The following is a 23,273-nucleotide window of genomic DNA, read 5'->3' as shown; positions in this document are numbered from 1 at the left end:
TTTTTCCCCATTGTCTTGGCAATAACATTTGGCTCCTCATTACTTATGCAAATTTCTGTAGCAGGCTTGAATTTCTCCTCAAAAAATAGGTTTTTCTTTTCTATCGCATTGTCAGGCTGCAAATTTTCCAAACTTTTATGCTCTGCTTCCTCTTGAATCCTTTACCTACTTATAAATTTCTTCTACCAGATATCCTAAATCATCTCTCTGAAGTTCAAAGTACCACAGATCTCTAGAGCAGAAGCAAAATGCCACCAGTTTCTTTGCTAAAGCATAACAAGAGTCACCTTTGCTCAAGTTCCCAACAAGTTCTTCATCTCCATCTGAGACCACTTCAGCCTAAACTTTACTGTCTATATCACTATCAGCATTTTGGTCAAAGCCATTCAGCAAGTCTCTAGGAAGTTCCAAACTTTCCCACACTTTCCTATCTTTTTCTGAGCTCTCCAAACTGTTCCACCTCTGCTTATTACCTAGTTCCAAAGTCACTTCCACATTTTCAGGTATCCTTATAGCAGCACCCCACTACCTGTTACCAATTTACTCTATTAGTCCATTTTCATACTGCTATGAAGAAATACCCAAGACTGGGTAATTTATAAAGAAAAGCAGGTTTAATGGACTCACAGTTCCACATGGCTAGGAGGCCTCACAATCATGGTGGGTGGTGAAGGAGAAGCAAAGGCACATTTTACATGGTGGAGGCAAGAAAGCAGGTACAAGGGAACTGTGCTTTTAATGAAACCGTCAGTTCTCATGAAATTTATTCACTATCACGAGAGCAGCATGTGAAAAACCCACTCCCATGATTCAGTTACCTCCCACCAGGTCAATCCTACAACATATGGGGACTATAGGAGCTACAATTCAAGAATTGGATGGGGACACAGCCAAACCATATCATATGTACATTGTCAAATGGCTAAGGCAAGCTAATTATACATAAAAGACCCATATATCCCTTTGATCTTACTGGTTAATAGCTTTCCTGCTCAGCAAATATTTTATAGCAGCTTTTACATCTTTATTTCTCAAGCTATAGATTATGGGGTTTAACATGGGGGTCACAACCCCATAAAACATGGAAACAAGCCCCTCTGTAGCTTGCAAGTTGTCTTTCCCAAGGAGGTCCTGGGACTTAGGTTTTGCATACATAAAGAAGATGGTACCATAAAATATGATCACCACAGTCAGGTGAACTGAGCATGTAGAAAATGCCTTGTGTTTTCCTGTGGCTGAGTTCATTTGCAAGATGGTGTAGAGGATGAACATATAGGAGAAAAAAATCACGAGCAGAGGAAGAACTAGGAAAGCAATATTTGACACTGCTAGGGTAACAATATTGACAGATATATCAGAACAAGCTAATTTTAGGACAGCTAAGATCTCGCATAAGAAATGATTAATAATATTGTTCCCACAGAAAGGCCATCACATGGCAAGTGATGTTTGCACAATTGAATTGATTCCACCAGAAATCCATGATACAGAAGTCAGCAGTACATACACCACCTTGTTCATGATGATGGCGTATCTCAGAGGGTTACAGATGGCCACATAACGATCAAATGCCATCATGCCAAGGAGGAAACATTCTGTTGACCCCATTGCAAACCCAAAGAACATCTGCACTGCACATCCAGAGAAGGAAATGTTTCTTTTCTTTGAGATTAAGCTCACCAGTGTTGAGGGAATGGAGGAGGTTGTATAGCAGATATCCAGGAAAGAGAGGTTGCCCAGGAAGAAGTACATGGGCATGTGAAGACGAGAATCCAAGATGCTTGCTATGATCAGAACACCATTGCCAATTAGAATCACTACATACATAACTAGAATCAGAGCAAAGAAAATGATCTCAAGTTTGGGGTAACCAGAGAGTCCCAGAAGAATGAATTCTCTCACAAATGTCTGGTTTATCTTGTCCATGTCCCAGCTTTCAGGATGCCAGAGGAAGACCCAATGTATAATATTTTCACAGCCAAGCAACAAATGTAAAAAATAACTTGAATAAACATTACTCTAGGGTGAAATAGAGACTGTTTGTTTTAAAGCTCTACCATTGAGTTATCTTCAATAGTATTTGTGCCTAGAATACAGCCACACTAGGATGTTTAGAGTTTCTATGCCCTGTATCTAATATGTGAAGATCTACCTAGGATCAGAAGTAAATACAGACACAACTTTTCTTATTGTTGAGGACATCCCAAGTTGAGTTTTCTAAAAGCCTTAGACTATTGCAGACAACAAACCTAACTTATTCATTTAGTCAAGCCCAGTGAGAGAGCTGCAAAGAAGAAAAAAAGACAACTCAACAAGAACCAGAATTTTGACCCAGCGTTTAATAGAAATGTTTAGAATTTTAAAGCAGGTTAGATGTTCACATACATTTGTTTGTCTGCCTAAAACTCTGAATGTCTTTCCAGTCAGATAAATGTGTATTTTTATAGGGAAGATATTTGATAATAGTAAATTGGGCCCCACACACTGCAATTTAACATCTGTTCAAAGGTAAAGTTATTTGTTGATCTCATTCTAACATCCCACTCTTACTATTTTGTTATTTCCTATGACAAGATCATGGTGTAGACCAGCTCTACAAGTATATGATGGAGAATCTTTGGAGAACAATACATGATCTCTATTTGTTTTACCATGGCTTCAGAGTTAATCTTGAGAATTCATTTAAGTAAACCTGAAAAAAGAGGAATAATAGTCAAACATATTTGTGTGTATGTGTGTGCAGCACTTTACAAAAGCAAATGAATCTTCTCATTATCCTTAATTTGCTTTTCTCAAATGTAAAAGACAGAATGTGGCCTATATGTACAAAGGGAAACTTAAAGCTCAGCTCTTTGGATGGCAACACCAAAAGTTATTTTACCTTGTTTTCGCAAAGTACTATCCAAAATTTTTAGCTTTGATGGAATTTCAATTTTTCAAATTTCATATGCACATAAATCACCTGAGGATACTGTTAACATGTAAATTTTATGTTAGCACATCTAGGGCAAGGCCTGTGATTCTTCATGTCTATTAAGTTCCCAGGGTATGTTGAACCACTGAGATGAGGGCACATTTTGTGTAGCAAGACATTGGTTTATCTATAGTGATTTAGTAGAGTATCCAGATATTTCTGATCCAAATAGATTTTCTTTTGTGTTATTATATGGACTGGCTTAACAACCTGGAAAATGACTGAAAGCCTAATTCTTTTGTGTTTGCCAGCATACTCCAGGGCCACATCTTGCTGTTCAGTATACTTCAGAAAATAAATGCTATTGAAGCATTTTATGAAAGCAGGATAAACTTTTGCTGGACTGCTATAATATGGGTATGATATTACTGATTTCCTAACTTGAGCACAGTCCTCTTCCAACACAAGTAAGGGTGGAAAAAGTATGACACAACATGTCTGCCATCAAAAAGTTCATAATTCAATAACAAAAACACAAAAACTACACATGGAACAATTTGATAAAGAATACGATTATATCATGTGGCCAGGGTGAATATTATAAGTAACCTCAGAAGGAGGAAGTAAAGGAGAAATAAATAAATCACGTGAGGGTCCTGAAAGAATTTCAAAGTTATACCAGGTCTGGAAGCACAAAAGGAATGGGCAGGTTTGGAAGAGAAGAGAGAAACAGGGGTATTCCAGAAGGGAGAGCAGCTTAATGTTTTAGAGGAGCAGTTGGCAGTACCAGGGGAGTTTCAGCAGAAACACAACTGAAAAGTTAATGAGGCAGGCATATAGAAGGGCCCAAAGGTTAGGAAGAAAAAAAATGGCATTCCCTTTTGTATGTAAGGGACTTATTATTAGATAAGAACACCCAGCACAAGGTGATTGCTTAGCCCCTGTAACTTTAGCTACCTTTCAAACCTGACATTATATAATTTGATTTTATGAGGTTTTGAATAGACATGTGACACAAGGAATTAAGATGCTTAGATTAATTAGGTTATTATCAATTACTGCCTGGTACACACATACACACACACAGCCCATCATCATCTTTTCATAACCTCCAGTTTTTAGGTTAACCAAAATTGCAGGTTTAGGGCTCACGTGGGCTAACAGTTTTGAGAATATCTGCAGAGGCTCAACCCCTACTCTAACATTCAGTTTGTTATGTGATGATAAGTGAAAAATTTCTCTACAGTGTGTAATGTCTTGGAGTCAGAAGCCAAACCAGACAGAGGGATTCTCACTTCAGAAACAGTTTAAAGAATACCAGTAGAACATCTGAACTTTTAAGAGAAGCACAAATAAATGTTGGATCTCCAAATTAGAGATGAGAAAATTAAGCCTCAAAGAAATTTTAAATCTATATTTCCTCAGCTTAAGACTAGAAGTACCTATTGAAAAAAAAACAAATGCTTTTTGTTTATTTAAGTGAATAAAATCACTTAAACAACTTCTATTGCAGACTTCTATGTGCCAGATCCTGTGCTTGAAATTTGCTTACCTGGCTGAGGTCACATGACTAGCACAGGCAAAGGCAAAATCCAAAGCCCATTCTCCTTCCACTACTTCTCTCTCTAAAAGGTAGCATTAAAATCTGTATAGAAATCATGTGTCAACAACAGAGAACAGTCAGTGAGTAACATAATAAATGGAGTTCATAAAGGTGAAACTTTAGTCTGTTAAAAATGTACAAGGAGAAATGATTAATTCTTGAGGACTTAGTACTTCTCATCATGGAAGAAGGTTCACAGTTATGGGATTGAATCATATGCCTTAGAACAGTCCATTTGCTGTGAAACCTTTCTACAGTACTTCGTAGCATAGGTCAAAATTCTCTCTCAAGCAGGCTACAGAAATCCTTTGAGGATGCATTGGATAAGTAACATCAACACGCTAGCAGCCCAGTCAAGAAAGCAAATGGAAGAAAACAGAAAGATAATAACTTACCAGGAAAGGTGGTGATGATGTGCCATATCCCACCTAGATCTCCAGCCCAGGCTTTGCCTTCCAGACAAATGTAATGACAATGAATTTTAGGCTATCTAGACAGCTTCTTCTGCCATCTGCTCCAAGCCTTCCCCTCCTAGGAAGAAATTATCTCACCAATTCAATCCACCTTAAGCCAAGCCTGTCTTGCTACCCTTGGTTTTCTTCTTATCCCAGCTCTTTAAATTGGTTCTCTCATGTATTGTGAGATAACACAAGACATGGGGAAGAAGCTTGCTTGTCTTGCCCATTCCTCTACACCTATGGCCTAACACGGTGGCTACACATAATAGATGGGTTTTTCTAGGCTCTTAGGCAATTTCCCAGTGCAGTATTTACAGATTAATGTTCAGAACTTTAATATGCACAAAGTGTTTATTTGCAGCAAGTAATCTGTTAAAAAAACAGAAAATATATCTGTCAGTACTAATAAGCTGCCAACTTATAAAGAGATTAACTGGTTTATGCACTGCAAGTATAAAGGCATCACCTAATTCACACTTGAACAGATATGGCATGGGGTTAGCCTAGTTAAAAAGTGCTTGGGATTCAGAAACAAAAATCCTGGTTTTGAGGTTATTTTTTCTTCTAATATGTAACTTGTTTTTCATTTGTTAAATAGTTATGGAAATACCTGCCCTACTTTTCTCACAGGTTTGTTTTGAGAAAAAATTCAGCTAGCATATGAAACTGCTTTATGGATTAACCAGCACTATGCAGATCATAATAATGATAATATTATTATCATAGCCATATTTGATAATACCACATTGATAGCTGTATTGCCTAATGATATTCACACCATAAATCCACATGTAATAATAGCTTTAATTATAAATTTAAAAGGTACAGTTTCATGGTATTCAGGACTTACCTTTACAATGATAAATTATGTCCCCCTCCTAGAAGAACCAGGTACTATTTCCTAGTATTTACGTCAGCATTATGAATTAAAGTCAGGTTCAACAAAAGATGTCAGATTCCATAGATGTGGAACAGTACATATTTGTTATGCAACAGTTATTGTATTGTTCCCCATTTCCCAAAGCAATTTAAAGTTGGAGTGAGAGATCTGTGGAATGGAGAAACTTCTGGTGTGTTAGGGACAGTGTCCCACAGACCCAATTAAGAGGGGTGCTGGAAATAGATTGTGGGTGAACTAAAGCTCACAAATGAAATAACACTCTCCTGCCCACATAACTTCTAGGAGCAGGGGCAGATGTTCACCAAACAAACTTTATGAAATGTGAGAGCGTCCTAGTTTAAAATATATCTACCAAAGTTAATTCAAAGTAAGAAATTAATAATTCAAATGATGTTTACTAAAAATGACCTTGATATTATGAATGAAATAAAATGGATAGTAGCTATGAATTAAATGCATTGTGATTAACTGTTTGCTTACTTTATTCTTTTTGAAAAATTAATTTTATGCAGCATGCGATTTTCAAGTTTTTTGAAATGAAAAGAAATACAGATAAGCAAGAAAATAAATAGATCCATGGGACAAAAGCAACTCTATATGTTTAAGGCCAAAAAAGTGAAAAAAAATCCAGAATTGATAGTTTGGGGTATTATTGGGAAGAAAGGACATTATTGAATTAAAGTGTCTTAGCAAAGTCTATTAAGCTATATTTTAGATATTAACGCTTACATTGTGACTGTAATTTTCTAGTAGATGTCACATTTTGTGTACAATACTTGAATTCTCAGAAATAACAATTTACTTAAAAAGCAAAAACAGTATTTATATATGCACACAGACACAAACACATACATACAAACATAGCCCCCCCAACCAACACACACACCACAAACCGTGGTCTGTGTACATTAAATACGAATAGATATATGTCAAGAGTTTTTTTAATATTATAGAAGTCTAGAGCTAGAAACTCTGCAAAAATCATTTAGTAAGACTTTTCTTCCTATAGATGAGTAAACTGTGGTAAAAGTGATGAAATACTATTCCCAAGTCATTGTTAGCATTTGACCTAGAGAGAATTCAGAACAGTCACTCTTCAGAAGAACCAGATAATGACAATAACAATAGCATATGAATTTTTACCAGTTCTTAGACAATAGCTAATGGAATAGTCTGAAAATATAGGCCTCATATGACTGGAAGATAAAGGACTCCTACATGGAGTGAGTAGTGAGACATTTTATTAACCTGAAGAGAGATTATTGGAGTGAAACTTACCTATATCTACTATAGAACTTCCCTTCTGAATTCAGAAAAGGACTAGAATCAACAAAGGGGAGCCTGTATTCTCTTTTTGGAACTGGCCTCTAGGGGACATAAGATGAGAGGGCATAGAGGCATGCGAGCAATGCAACAAAGTATGAAAATATATGCATCCCATTGTCTCCCTCAAGAGCAGGAAATATACATAAAAATTGATCTGCTTCTCAGCAGAAGAATCAGAGATGAATGGCAGTTATAAGTCGGCTACTGAGAGGATCCAGGAGGAGCCATAGCTGGCAAATGGGTTATACTGGCCCATTATCTGGTTTCCGGGTGGATAACAGTGAATACTGACAGAGACAGACACTTATTCTGGATTTAGGTCTACATACCTCGCAAATAAAGCAAATACTACTAACACCACTAGTATAGGCCAAGAGCAAATGTATTATTTTAATTTGGATGTTGGTCACCTTGTTAAAGAACTCTAAAATTCAACATTGAGTAACAAAGCATCATAAATAGTAGATTTATATCCATTCCCATTCACAAAAACATGGACAAATGAAAATTGAAATGAACAACTGAAACCCCTGCTTACAAAATTGAAGGGTAACAAGGACTAAAGGGATGTGTTTCACAACTGAATGAATGTGTGTTAAAACTTGCTATACATGGAATTAAATGGAGACCACCAATGGATCTGTTATTGAGTTATTGTAGAAGATAGTGGGAATGATACAGGTATTCACAGAAACTTTTCTGTTTCTAACACTTTTTCTTTTTATTTGCCTGCTTCTGTGTTGGCGGGACATTCATTGCATTCATGAGTTCCAGAACATTATTTGCTGACCACAACACCATGACAATACATCTAAATATTACTACTGCCCATAATCCTAAAAGAATGATAATATGGATCATTCTCTCTTTTCACCTTTTAAAAGTGGGATTAATGGTTTCTGTCTTTCCTACCTGGTGGATGAAGCAGGCCTATATGCTTGCAGTTATCCAACTCTACTCCAATATAACAGAATTGATAAAGGGTTTATATTGCTGGCAACTTTATGTCAGTTCTCTAGCTGAACCTAACAGTCCTACTCCAGGGAAGATAATCTAAGTAAAATAATTTAAAAGTGGAGGAAAGGAGAAGTAATTGTAGCTATAAAAGGAGCCTATGAGAAGCTCTTTGGCATACTCTAAGATACATTTGGACGTTACTACTACGGTATGACAGTAACCTAGGAAGATCAACATTTGGGGTTCAAAATATACACTCAAACTCCATTTAAGTGATAAGCAGTTAACGACAATGTATTTGGTGTAGAATTCAACATTGATTGAATTGTTCTAAAAGACAGTTTCTCAAAAGTGGCCTGGAAAGTATGATTGAAGTTTTCAGAACTCTCCTTTTTGGACTGAAATTTCTTCCTCCTGTATCATGACCATGTCCTGTATCTCTATTAAAGACTTATATGAGTACACAATCTGGAATCACATGTGTTCTGTAAAATAGCCAACCCTGGGTAAATGTTGCAATGCTTAATTTAAAAATGTGGCCTATCTCAAAATGTATTAATTTCTTTTTAAGAGATGGGGTCTTGCTCTGTCACCCAGGCTGGAGTGCGGTGGCACAATCATAGCTCACTGCAGCCTTGGATTCCTGGGCTCACGCGATCCTCCCATCTCAGCCTCCCAAGTAAATGGGACCATAGTCGTGCATCATCATACCTGATTAATTTTTAATTTTTAATTTTTTGTAGAGACATGATCTCACTATGATGTCCAGGCTTTTCTTGAAATTTAGAAAATCAGTCAATATACATCCTGAATTATCTTATAGTAACAACCCACTGAAGTAAGAAATAACGTCTTTTATGTGACTCATGTGCCCTTTTCATGGTTCACAGTCCTCACCAGCACTGTCTTATTCTTAATTGGAGGAGGTATCATTCATATCACAACTTGTGTTCTGGAAGTGCATTCTCATAGACTACAATGTGAATGGGGATTGTTGGATTTGTGTCATTTAAATATGTACACACACAGATGTCCTGGACATAATTACATAATATATAACATGATGTAATTATGTCCAGAATTTGCTTTAAAGTAAAGGAAGAAGATAAGTGGGTATGGATAATGATGAAAGAAGGTTGACCATGTGTAATTATTTAAGCTGTGCAATTATACATTGACTTTTATTATTCTCATTCTTTTGTTAAATATTTGAAAATGAAAATTCTCAAAAAAATGTTTTAAAGAAAAAATATTCATATATATATATATACACAAATGTGTGTATGTATAAATGGAGATATATGTGTGTATGCGTATGTATTTAAATAGAGCTGCAAACATATTGGGGGAAACATATAATGGTATTTAGGGTAGTAATATGACCTCTCTAATGGTAAGTTAACCAGGAACTTGAAAAGTTTATACCACCTGGCCTATTAATTTCATGCCTTAGAATTTATCCTGTGAAAACATGTGTTGGACATTAAAAAAAAAAATTAGCCCGAGTGCTCATAGTAGATCTAATAAATCAAAATAAAAACATGATGAATACATGAATCCTACTTACTAAGAGAAACATTAGAATGATATCGTTGGGAGGTGGCCATAGTAACAACAATTTTTCTTTTTTTAATTCTTTTTTTTTAGAATTTTAGAAAATATTGAATTTTAAAATTTTAGAAAATATTACCTTAATGGGGTGACTTTCAGTGAGACATCTGGCTCTAGTAATTATTAGCTGAGAGTAAAAGAGGGGATAAATAGCAACTTTTAGTCCTCACTATGGAGTCTTAGCTTCAATTCTGAAATTCTTGGACACTGTGAAGCCAGTATTATGTTAGGTGCTTCCTCCAACTTATTGAAACATTAAATGATATTGGGACCTGGATTTTTTTATTATTTTATTTCCTTATTACAAGTAAGGTAACTACGTCTTAGAAAGAAAGAATAGTCTATCCAATATCACCTAGGTAGTTTACGGAACTGCAGATTTTGTACTATTGCTCTCTATTTCCAAAGCTTTAATGTGATTGTTTTCCACTATGTTTCTACACAGAAGCACTCATTTCAGACATCACAAGGGATGAGATTCTAAGAGAATTAATTATGTTTGTGAAACCTGGATCAGGGCATGTTGGAGTTTGTAGCAAACTATAGTTATCAGTGATTCTAGATGAGCAGGGCTAGTAAAGGCAAAGGATAAAAATCTGTCTCTCTAACGATGGTTTCTCCAAAAAAGGTTCAGGCTGATTTACCTGAGTCCATCTTTGTGACTGTTAAACAAAGACCTACATGTCCTGGTTTCATTAGTGAATTGGTTTTTTGTTCAGCAAATATTTTACAGCAGCTTTTACATCGTTATTTCTCAAGCTATAGATTATAGGATTCAGCATGGGCGTCACTACCCCATAAAACAGAGAAATGAGCTTGTCTGATGCTTGCAATTTTTCTTCCCCAATCAGGTCTTGAGACTTCGGTTTCGCATACATAAAGAAGATGGTACCGTAAAATATGATCACCACAGTCAGGTGAGCTGAGCACGTGGAAAATGCCTTGCGTCTTCCTGTGGCTGAATTCATTTGCAAGATGGTGTAGAGGATGAACATATAGGAGAAAAAAATGACCATCAGTGGAAGAACCAGGAAGGCCATATTTGATATCACCATGGTGATAATATTGAGGGATATATCAGCACAGGCTAGCTTGAGGACAGCTAATATTTCACATGCAAAATGATTGATAATATTATTCCCACAGAAAGGCAGTCTCATGGCAAGTAATGTTTGCACAGCTGAATTGATTCCACCGGACAGCCAGGACACAGAAGCCATCAATACATACGCCACCTTGCTCAGGATGATGGGGTATCTCAGTGGGTTGCAGACGGCCACATAACGATCAAATGCCATCATGCCAAGAAGCAGACATTCTGTTGACCCCATTGCAAACCCAAAGAACATCTGCACTGCACATCCAGAGAAGGAAATGTTTCTTTTCTTTGAGATTAAGCTCACCAATGTTGAGGGAACAGAGGAGGATGTATAGCAGATATCCAGGAAAGAGAGGTTGCCCAGGAAGAAGTACATGGGTGTGTGAAGATGAGAATCAAAGATGCTGGCTATGATTAGAACACCATTGCCAATTAGAATCACTAGGTACATAACTAGAATGAGAGCAAAGTAAACAATCTCAATCTTTGGGTATCCAGAAAGACCCCGAAGAAGAAATTCTGACACAAGTGTCTGGTTAATCTCACCCATGTCATCTGCTTTCAGGAAATCAAAAGATCTAACATGAAATGTATTTACTGCCAAGAAACAAACAGTACAAATTACCTGAACAATCATTCTTTTGGCACATATTAGAAGGAGTGCTTGCTTGAAGTTCTGACATCCAGTTATCTTCAGTAATGTGTGTGACTAGAATACAATGAAATTGGGAATGATGGAAGCACCTATACCGCATCGCCAATATGTGAAGATTGATCAGACACACATGCAGACGGAACCTTTCCTGCTGTTGAGGACATGTTCCTGAGTTGAGGACACTCTCCCGAGCTGAGGTTTCTAAAACCCCTGGCCAATCAACAACTCTAAGCTTAACATCTTCATTTCATCAACCCCAGCAAACAAGCAGTAAAGAGGGCAAAAGACTACTCAACAAAGACTGGAATTTTAATTCAGCAATTTATAAAGTGTTTAAAATTTCACAGCAACTTTGACATTTTTGTGTGTTCATATTTTTTTCTAGGCCTGATGCTAATACCTTATAGTTAGTTTAATTATGTATTTTATAGACACTTAATAATAATACATTGAATCACATACCCTGAAATTTGACAATTGTTTAAAGGCATAGTTAGTTGTTGATCTCATAGTATCTTGTATGACTGTTCCTATGACAAGACCATTGCCCAGAACAGCTCCGCATGAATGTGATAGTCTTTGGAGAACATTATATAGTGTCTTTACATATTTTACTCTGTAGCTTAAGAGTCTGTCTTGATAATTTACTCATTTAAGTCAACCAATAAAAACAGTAATAATGTTTAAAAATTTCATATAAATATGTATACATGTGTATGTATACCACTTTACGATGTACAAATTATAATATTCTTTATATTAACCCCATTTTTCAACTATAAAATATGGAACTTGGCCAAGATTAACTAGGTAGTAAATAATAAAATGTAATGTAAAGCTAATATTTTTGACACCAAGTCTAGTTCTTGGCTTCACTAATTTTCATATACATGTAAAGCATCTAGGAATTTTTTTTTTTTTTTTTTTTTGAGACAGAGTCTCACTCTGTCACCAGGCTGGAGTGCAGTGGCACGATCTGGGCTGACTACAACCTCCACCTACAGGCGTGCACCACCATGCCCAGCTAACTTTTGTATTTTTAGTAGAGACGGGGTTTCACTATATTGGCCAGGATGGTCTCCATCTCTTGACCTCATGATCTGCCCACCTCAGCCTCCCAAAATGCTGGGATTATAGGCATGAGCCACCACACCCGGCAAACATCTGGGAAACCTAAAAACCTTCAAATTCTCTTTTAGTGTTCAGGCCAGTCCTGGGATTCTGCATTTCTTGCAGGTGACCAGGTGACGCTTATGCCACTGGTCCCAAAATCACTTGAGTAGCAAGGCTTAGTCTATACTAAGTTGGCCAATTATCTAGATGTTTCTAATTCAAGCCAATTTTTTTTGCCTTATTGTGTAGATTGGCAATAAGAACCTTGAAAATGTCAAGAGCGTAATTCTTTGATGTTTTACAGAAACTCCAGATTGACACCATTTTTTAAAATACCCTTTAAAAATATTATGGAAACACATATTTTTAAAAAGCAGCATTTTTAAAGTGCCTGTCATTACGAAGTTCACAATTTAGGTAGGGATATAAGAAAAAAGCATATCAAAATAATTTACAGTCACTTTCTATAGCTTACATGAAAATTACAGTTTTTCGCAGAAGGAAGAATTTTATGAGAAATAAATTAGGCCAAGGAGAACTCCGGAGTTTCAGTGTTCAGCTGAACCTGGGAGTATGGAAAAGAATTAGACAGGGTTAAAAGAGAAAAGGGATATCTCAAAAGTGAGAAGTTGGACCAAAGTTAGGAGTAAGCCGACTGGCAGCACAAGAGAGTTTCTGTGAAAGAGTAGTGGGAAACACATCTGAGAAAGAAAGCCTGACAGGTGCATATAGAAAGGCTCTAAAATCAGGCAGAAAAAGTGTCATTTCTTTTGGTGGAAAAGAGGTCCATCATTAGAAAGCACAGAGCATGGGGTAAGCACCTAGCCCATTAGACTTTAGCAGTTCTCTAAATTTGACCTCATAGAATATGGTGTTACAAGATTTTTTAGTAGAAATGTAAGTCAGGGAATTAAAGCATTTAGATTAGTGGAGTTGTCACTAATTACAGAATAGACATGATAATTGATCTTTCTATAATCACTACTAGATTTAATTTTGGTCAAAATCACAAATGTAGGTTTTGCATGGGCTAATAGCTTTGAGAATGTTAGCACATCCACTCCTCCCCACACTGTGACTGTTGGTCACATGATAGTCACTGGGAAGTTTTGTGTAGAGCAGATATTACTAGGAGTCAGAAATCCAACTCAACAGAATCTTTACTATAGGAAAAATTTAGTTAAGGATACACAATAGAAATATTTAAACTTTGAAGAGAAAGGCAAGGAAGAGAATACACAATCTCAATCTTAAAGACAAAAAAAAAAATGAGCCCACAATAGATTGTTAATTTTTATTATTCAGCTTTAAGAAGAAGAGAGAGAAGGAGGGAAACGAAGCAGGGAGGAAAGAAAGAAGGGAAGATGGGAGGAAGGGTAAAAGGGAAGGGAGGGCAAAAGGAGGAAAGGAAGAGAGTAAAGGAAGGAGGGAAGGAGGGAGGGAAAGGGGAGGGAAGGGAAGGGAAGGGAAGGAAGGGAAGAAGGGAAGGAAGGGAAGGAAGGGAAGGAAGGGAAGGAAGGGAAGGAAGGAAAAGAAGGAAAAACTCTGCATTTCATTTATTTAGACAACTTTTATTGTAGCTTCCTATGTGCCAAATTTTGTGCCAAGGTCACATGTCTAATAACAAGCAGAGGTCCAAAGTCCACTCTCTTCATATTACTATCCTGCCTGACAAGTGGCATTAAAATCTATATAGAAATCAAATGTCAAAAGCAGTGGATGGTTAGTGAGAACCACAGAAAAATTGAGGTCACAAAAACAAATTGAATGTACTCATTCAACAGTGCCCAGAGAAAGGAGCAATTATTTATACTACTTCTGACTCCTCAAATGGGGTACAGAAATGGCCATAGGAAACACTGGCTAAGGGCCATGCGCACTCTGATTAGCCCTGTCACAAATGCAAAAGGAAGTGAACGGCAAAACAATTCAAATCCACTGTCTTCTGCTCCTGACACTTTAAATTGGTTATCTTGTATATTGTGAGATAAGAGACTTAGGGAAAGAGCTTGTCTGTTTTGCTCATCTTTCCACACCTAAGTCTAACTCAGGGGCTGCACATAATACTTGGGTTTGAAATAGGTGAAAGGTTACCTTCTGGACTCAAGCAATTTCCCTGTGCAGTATTTGTGGATTAATGAACAGGACAACATTGGTATGCCACATTTATTCTTTCGCAGCAGGCTTTAATTTTAAAATATATACCTTTCATTCAGTACTGATAAGCTGTATCTTATACAAATAATGAGCAGTTCGTGTACTGTAAGTATAGAGGAATCACCTAATACTTATTTGAATATATATGACATCGGCTTAACATAGTGAAAAAGTGCCTAACACTAGAATCAAAGTCTTTGGTTTGAAGTTCTTTGCCTGCAATTTACAGCCTCAGTTTTCTTATTTGTAAAACAGTGATTAACATACCTGCATTACTATACTTGTAGAATATTCTAAAAATATATATAGTGTATGAAAATTGCTTTAAAGATTAATTAACATAATACAACTAATAATTAAATGATACTAATAATTCACAGCTGTATTTTTGTGATAATAAATTGGTACCTATATTGCTTCAAATTATTCAAATTAAAATGCATGCTGAATAGCACCTTTACTTACAGATTGAGTTTAATTATAAGTTTCATGTGATTCAGGACTTACTTTACAGTGATAAATTATGTCCACCTCCTAGAAGAACCAAGTACTTTTTCTTAGTATTTATGTCAGCATTCTGAATTAAGGTCAGGCTCAACAAGACAGGCCAGATTCTACAGATGTAGAAGAGTAAATATTTGTTATGCAACAGTTATTGTAATTGTTCCCCAATTCCCAAAGCAATTTAAAGTTGGAGTGAGAGGTCTGTGGAAAGGAGAAACTTCTGGTGCGTTAGGGACAGTGTCCCACAGACCCAATTAAGAGGGGTGCTGGGAATAGACCGTGGGTGAACTAAAGCTCACAAATGGAGTAACACTCTCCTGCCCACATAACTTTTAGAAATAGCAGCAGATGTTCACCAAACTTTATGAAATGTGAGAGCTCCCTAGTTTAAAATATATCTACCAAAGCAAAGTTCATTCAAAGTAAGAGATTAATAATTCAAATCATGATTACTAAAATGTAATGCTAGAAGTGAAAAATGATGTAGATATTATGAATGAAATAAAATGGATATTAGCTATGTATTAAGCACATTATGATTCAACTTTTTTGCTTACTTTAACTTAATTCTTTTTGATAAGTTAAATTCATACAGGATGTCTTCATTGAATTTTTTTGAAATGAAAAGTAATACAGATAAGCAATAAGTAAATCCACAGGACAAAAGCAAATTCATAAGTTTTAAACCACAAAAGTAAAAAGTCTGAAATGAATAGTTTGGAGTATGAATTCAGATAGGCATATTATTGAATTAACATGCTTTAGCAAAGCCTATTAAGCTACATTGTAGATATTAACACTGAGGTTCACTGTAAAATATTTGGGTTCTGAAAAATAACAGTTGGCTTAATAAAGCAGGGGAATAATTTATTCATGCACATACACACACACCCCACAAAACATCATACAGGTGCATTAAAATACAAACGGAAACATGTCAGGGATGTATATTTAAAATCATAAAATCTTAGAGCTGAAAACTTCTGCGGAAGTCATATAGTAAGATTTACCTTTTTATAGATTAGTAATCTGAGGTATGAAGTAATTAAATAATGTTTCAAAGTCACACAGTAGTATTTAAATAAGTCACAATTACAAGTCTAATAGTCAAGATAATAAGCACAGGAACTCTCTGTACTATGTTTGCAACTTGTCTATAAATCTAAAATTATTCCAAAATAACATTTAAATAAGTAGAAATTAAAATATATCCAGGATTCTTATGTTTTTTCATTGCAGTATCACAGAAGTTTTCAGACCAAAAATACCATAGAAGTCAGCTAAGATTCCACTTTCTATAAGTGAGTAAACTGAGATATAGTGATGAAATATGTTCAAAGTCACAAAATCACTGTTAATATTTCAATTAGTAACAACTACAAAGTCTAATATTCTAGGTGACAAATTTCCAAAATAAAGAAATAATAAATGTTGGAGATAATTAATATATTAAATACCCTGATCTGGTCACTACACATTCTACGTAGTGAAACATCATTATTACCCTACGAATATGTACAATTATTATTTGTCAATTTATTTTTTTTTGTTTGTTTGAGATGAAGTCTCACCCTGTCCCCCAGGCTGGAGTATAGTGGTGCGATCTCAGCCCACTGCAACCTCTGCTTCCCGGATTCAAGCGATTCTCTTGCCTCAGCTTCCACACTAGCTGGGACTACAGGTGCCCACCACCATGTCTGGCTAATATTTATATTTTTAGTAGAGACGGGGTCTCGCCATGTTGGCCAGGCTGCTTTCAAACTCCTGACCTCAAGTGACCCACCTCAGCTTGCCGAAGTGCTGGGATTACAGGCATGAGCCACCATGCCCAGCCAAAAAATAAATAAATAAATAAATAATTTTTCTTAAAAAAGAAAACAAACTACATTGCCATGATACTCTGCTATTTTACCACATCTGATTACACATTAAAAAGAGGCTTGGCCGGGCATGGTGGTTCACACCTGTAATCCCAGTACTTTGGGAGGCCGAGGCCTGTGGATCACCTGAGGTCAGGAGTTCAAGACCAGCCTGGCCCATATAGTGAAACCCCATCTCTACTAAAAATACAAAAAATAGCCATGCGTGGTGGCGGGCGCCTGTAATCGCAGCTACTCAGGAAGCTGAGGTGGCAGAATCACTTGAACCTGAGAGGTGGAGGTTGCAGTGAGCCGAGATCGGCCATTGCACTCCAGCCTGGGCAACAAGAGCAAAACTCTCTCTCAAAAAAATAAAATAAAATAAAAAAGAGAGATTGACAATCACAAAAAGATACCCTTCAAAGATACCCTTCAAAAAAATTTACTTTCTTGTCTAATAATTATCAAAATTTGAAATATATTTATAGTGTTTTCATAGATTATATATTACTAATAATTAAAACAATCCTTTAGCAGGAATTTTCTAACACTTGGTCATGGTAAATATATTTTTCTTTAAGTTAATTTATCTCAATTTTTTGTTGTCAAGAAATGATGATCAATAAAAGACTTTTAAGATTTTAAAAAGTATTTTAAAACTTTTTTTGTATTTAAAAACCTGTGTTTATTTATTATATCTTAAATTTTGAGAAGTTTTTTCTAGTGTCCTACTTTTTAAATTAGTTTTGTCAAAAAATATGTACTGGAAAATAATATGTGCCAGCTGTTTTTTAAGTACTGGAGATCCAGTGTCTGATTTAGCATTTTGTAAAGAACTGAAGGCTAGAAAAAGAGTTGTATTAAGTACACGTGACATATAATGGCCACATTATCTATATGAGAAAAAACTAATACTTCTTACAAAACTATTAAAGTAACAACATTTTTTTCCAATAAATATATTTAAAATAAAATGTTAGAAAATTCCATTACTTTAATGGGGAATATATTTACATCAACATTTTAGAGTAAAAATTGACCTGTGAAATATAAACTTAAACATCTCTATCAATAAAATAATAAAAATAAAATAAAAGTGAGTTGTATATTTTTTCTTTTTCCTCCCCAGAGAATAGAGTGCTTTCTTTGTACAAATATCAACACTATTTTATTGATTTATATTTTGACAAATTTATATGAGCCCCAAGAAATAATTTTAGTGAAACATCACTTTTATCTTCATTTCTTATGCTTCACTTCTTAATAGTAATACCTAGCAGCATCTTGAAGTTCATAAAATATGTTCATATCCATTATGGCATGTAAGAAACATTTTTGAGTATCTGTTATCTTCAAGAGAACGAAATTGCTACAGTCCCTCTCAAGGAAATCTGAACATAGTAAGATAAACGGATCTATAAAGTAGTGAATATAATATAATTTGATGACTAGTAGAAAATGATGTATAAGTACAAGGTTACTATGTTTCTATAGTAATTTCCTCTCCCCTACTTTAATGTGCCTAGTAATTCTAAAAGGTCACAAAAAAGTTAATTAGAATGTAATGCTTTATAAGCCACATCAATAAACAGCTTAAGAGCAAAACTGCATATACTTATACCAGAGTATGGTAGCTGAAGACCCACAATATTGCTATCTATATCTCTTCAGTTCATCTCCTGATTAATTCCCTAAGACATTACTAGCTTAATTTTCTCCAGAATGTTCCACTATCTCAGTCCAGACACTGTAATGATTTTGGTGTTCTCATCTTGAGTCTTTTTCTGCCTTATTTCTTAGTCAGAGATAGATTAATTGGAGGGGAGGTTAAAAGGTATCTGACTGATGTTTTAATTTGAAGTAAATAATCTAGGCAATGTGTTTCTCTGATGGTACCTATTAAATTGAGTATTAATAAGGAGCTAAATTATTCCTTTCACATCTTGATCACCAACTCAAACACTAGTAGTAGTGGTGAATTATTTTTAAAAAGAGGAAGATACAGCATGGCAGGGCGTGGTGGTTCAGGCCTGTAATCCCAGTACTTCAGGAGGCCGAGGTGGGCAGATCGTCTGAGCTCAGGAATTCAAGACAAGCAACATGGTGAAACCCCATCTCTACCGAAAATGCAAAAAAATTAACCAGGCGAGGTGGCAGGCACCTATAGTCCCAGCTACTCGGGAGGCTGAGGCACAAGAATCGCTTGAGCCTGGGAGGTGGAGGTTGCAGTGAGCCGAGATGGTGCTACTGCACTCCAGCCTGGGTGACAGAGTGAGACCCTGTCTCAAAAAAAAAATAAATAAATTTTAAAAGAGGAAGATATAGAACAAAACATGTGGTGGGTGGGGGGTAAGGTGGGGAGTAGAGAATACAAAAAGAAAGTAAAAGTGGTACTCAAAAATCATTTAAGTGGTTTCAAAGACAAAGTTGTACTACTACGTGGAAGTTCACCAAACCAATTTGTTGTTATTTCTACTCTCCATCGGTAAAATAATTGATCAAGCATGGCAAAAAAATTTGAACTTCCAGCCTAGTTCAATCTATTGTATAGAAAACTAATGAAAATATGCAGTTGCTTATATTATATTACCTTAGTTGTAGAGTAGCTACTGGAGCCTGGTAAAGAAATCCAACTTTGACTGTATAAAGATGAGCTAAATGAGTGTGCTAGCTGTATGTTTATCTCTGTGATCGCCTGGAAATTGAAGACCGGAACTTGGTCAAGAGAAGGATGAAATGTCCTGGCTTGTCATTAATAATGTGCTATTTGAAGTCCAAAACTCCCCTGGAGGCATCCTGTACTAATTTGTTTACAATAATGCTTTGTATGTGGCTTAATTTTTTCATGCCAGATTTTAGCTACTGGCCAGTGGGGTATAAAAGCCCTCTAATCAAACTTGAGCCTTGGTTCTACTGAGACCAAAATATGTTGATATATATCTCGGTGTTTCAAAATTGAAAGATAAAGTATGGCTTCATAAAATAAGTTTTCTCTTCAATTTTTTGGAAAATTTCAAAAATGATTGGCATTAATTTGTCTTTAAATATTTGATAGAATGGACCAGGGAAGCCATCAAGACATAAGTTTTCTTTCGGGTGAGGTTTTTTATTACTGATTCATTCTCCTTACTCGGTATTGGTCTATTCTGATTTTTTATTTCTTCATAATTGTCTTAGTAGGTTGAATGTTTCCAGAAACTTATCCATTTCTTTTAGGTTATTCAATTTGTGGTATATAATTGTTCACAGTAGTCTCGTATAATCCTTTGTATTTCTGTGGTATCAGTTGTACTTTCTTCTTTTTAATTTGTAACTTTATTTATTCTCTCTCTTTTTTTAGTCTAGTGAAAGGTCAATTTCTAGTTTTATTAATCTGTTCTGTTATTTTATAATTTCTATGTCATATGATTCTGCTCTGATTTTTATTATTACAAGAAAAGAAAACTACAAACCAATATCACTGATGAACACAGATACAAAAGTCCTCAATAAAATACTATCAAACTAAGTTCAACAATACATTAAAAGAATCATACACCATGACCAAGTGGATTTATCCTTGGGATGCAAGTATGGTTCAACATATGCAAATCAATAAATAGGATGCATCATATTAACCGGATAAGCAATAAAAATCATAAGAAGCATCTCAACAAGTACAAAAAGGCATTTAACAAAATTCAATCTATTTTATGATTAAAAAATAACTCAACAAATTAGGTGTAGAAGCAATGTACTGCAACATAATAAAGACAATATATGACAAGCCTCTAGCTAATATTATACTCAATGGTATAAAGCTGAAAGCTTTTTCTCTAAAATGAAGAACAAGACAAGTATGCTTACTCTCATCACTTCCATTTAATATCATCCTGGAAGTCTTAGCCAGGGGATTTAGGCAAAAAAAGAGAGAGAGAAACAAAAGGCATAGGCATCCAAATGAGAAAGAAAAAAGTAAAATAATCTTTGCTTGCAAATGACATATTCTTATACATAGAAAACCCTGAAGGCTCTACCAAATTATTGTTAGGACTAATAAACGAATTTGGTAAAGTGGCAAGATACAAAATAACATGTAAAATTTATTTGTGTTGTTATACACTAATAATAAATGATGAGAAAAAGAAATTAAGAAAACAATCCCATTTACAATAACATAAAAAATACCAGGATAAATTAGCCAAGGAAGTGAAAGATCTATACACTGAAACTACTGGTGCACAAGTAATTGTGGTTGTTGCCATTAAAAGTAATAGCAAAACGCACAATTACTTTTGCAACAACCTAATATAACACATTGAGGAAAGATTTTTGGAGAAGACACAAATAAATGGAAAGATTCAAAGAAGTTCAAAGAAATAAAAAAAAATTCTAAAATTCTCATTGAATCACAAATGGTCTCAAAAATAGCCAAAGCAATCTACAGCAAGAAGAACAAAACTGGGTATATTACACCATCTGATTTCAAAATATGCTACAAAGCAATAGTGATCAAAAGAGCATGGTACTGGCATCAAAAAAAAACTGAAATATATATCAATGGAATACATTAGAGAGCCCAGAAATAAATCTATGCATTTATAGTCAATTGATCTTTGACAAGGGTGCCAAGAACACACAATAGGGAAAGGAAAATCTCTTAAATGAATGGTGCTGGGAAGGCTTGATAGCTACAAGCAGAAGAATAAAATTGGAGCCTTATCTCAAACAATATACAAAAATTAATTCAAAATGAATTAAAGATTTAAATGTAAGAACTGAAACTATAAAACTACTAGAAGAAAACATAAGGGAAAAGCTTCTTGACATTGGTCTGGGCAATGATTTTTTTAATGAACCCAAAAGCACATGGAACAAAAGCAGAAATAGACAAATGGGACTGCAGCAAACTTAAAAACTCCGTATAGTGAAGGAAACAATCAACAGAGTGAAGAGACAATTTATGGAATGGGAGAAACTATTCACAAACCATATGTCTTAATTCATTTTCTGTCACTTAGAATACCTGAAACTGATACATTTTTAAAGAAAAGAAATGTATGTTTCATAGTTATGGAGACTGAGAAGTCCAGCAACAATGTGCCACAACCAGTGAGGACCTTCTAACTAGTGGGGACACTGCAGAGTCCCAAGGTGGTATAGGGCATTACATGGTGAGGGGACTGAGCATCCTAGCTCAGTTCTCTCTTCCTCTTCTTATAAAGCTACCAGTGTCATCCATGATAGCCCATTAATTCATTAACCCATTAATCTATTAATTCATTAATCCATGAATGGATTACTTTAATGCCCAAGCATCTCTTAAAGGCCCCATTTCTCATTACTGTCACATTGAAGATTAAGTTTCAACATAACTTACAGAGGGAACAAACATTCAAACCAAAGCACCATACATCTGATAAGGAGTTGATATTTTCAATACATTAGGAACTCAAACAACCCCGAAACAAATAATAATAATAACCCTCACTTTAAAAATTTGCAAAGGACCAGAATACATACTTCTAAAATAAGTCATACAAATGGCTAACAGGTACATAAGAAATGCTCAACATCACTAATCATCAGAATAATAGAAATTAAAACAACAATAAAATATCACCTCACACCTGTTGTAATGTCTATTATCAAAAAGACAAAAGATAAGCATTGGTGAGAATGTGGAGAAAAAGAAGCTCTTGTATACTGTTGGTGAGAATGTAGATTGGTACACCCATTATGGTATGAAGCTTTCTCAAAAATTGAAAATAGAACTACTATATGATCCAGCAATCCCACTTCTGAGTAATATCCAAAGGAAATGAAATCAGTATCTCAAAGAGCTATCAGCATTCTCATGTTCACTGCAGCATTGTTTACAATACATTTCACTAAAAGGTGAATGTATAAAGAGCATGTGATATTGATATACATACACATAAAATGAAATTTTATTAAGCTTTATAAAAAAGAAAATATTTTCATTTGCAACAACATGGATAATTCTGGAGAACATTATGCTAAGTGAAATAAGCCAGGTGAAAAAAGACAAATACTGCATGATCTCACTTATATATATAAAATCCTAAAAAGTTGAACTCACAGAAACAGAGAGTAAAATGGTGGTGACCAGGGGC

General features: G+C 35.3%; 2 protein-coding genes across 2 annotated transcripts; both read right to left on the bottom strand.

The window, feature by feature from the left end:
• Positions 1 to 969: 969 nt before the first annotated feature.
• On the bottom strand, positions 970 to 2,015 carry LOC100974949 (olfactory receptor 13C4-like). Its single transcript, XM_003809247.3, is given in 2 exon segments — positions 970 to 1,931; positions 1,934 to 2,015. Coding segments are annotated over 2 exon segments (1,044 nt in total).
• An 8,429-nt stretch (positions 2,016 to 10,444) lies between these two features.
• On the bottom strand, positions 10,445 to 11,549 carry LOC100974607 (olfactory receptor 13C3). Its single transcript, XM_003809246.4, has one exon. The coding sequence runs from the start codon at positions 11,504 to 11,506 to the stop codon at positions 10,466 to 10,468; it is 1,041 nt and encodes a 346-aa protein (XP_003809294.3). The 5' UTR covers positions 11,507 to 11,549; the 3' UTR covers positions 10,445 to 10,465.
• Between the last annotated feature and the right edge of the window lie 11,724 nt (positions 11,550 to 23,273).

This window comes from Pan paniscus, chromosome 11, assembly GCF_029289425.2.
Source record: "Pan paniscus chromosome 11, NHGRI_mPanPan1-v2.0_pri, whole genome shotgun sequence".
In the NCBI taxonomy this organism is placed as follows: domain Eukaryota; kingdom Metazoa; phylum Chordata; class Mammalia; order Primates; family Hominidae; genus Pan; species Pan paniscus.
Note: the sequence above shows the minus strand (reverse complement) of the source record. Positions and strands in the feature narration are given on the sequence as shown.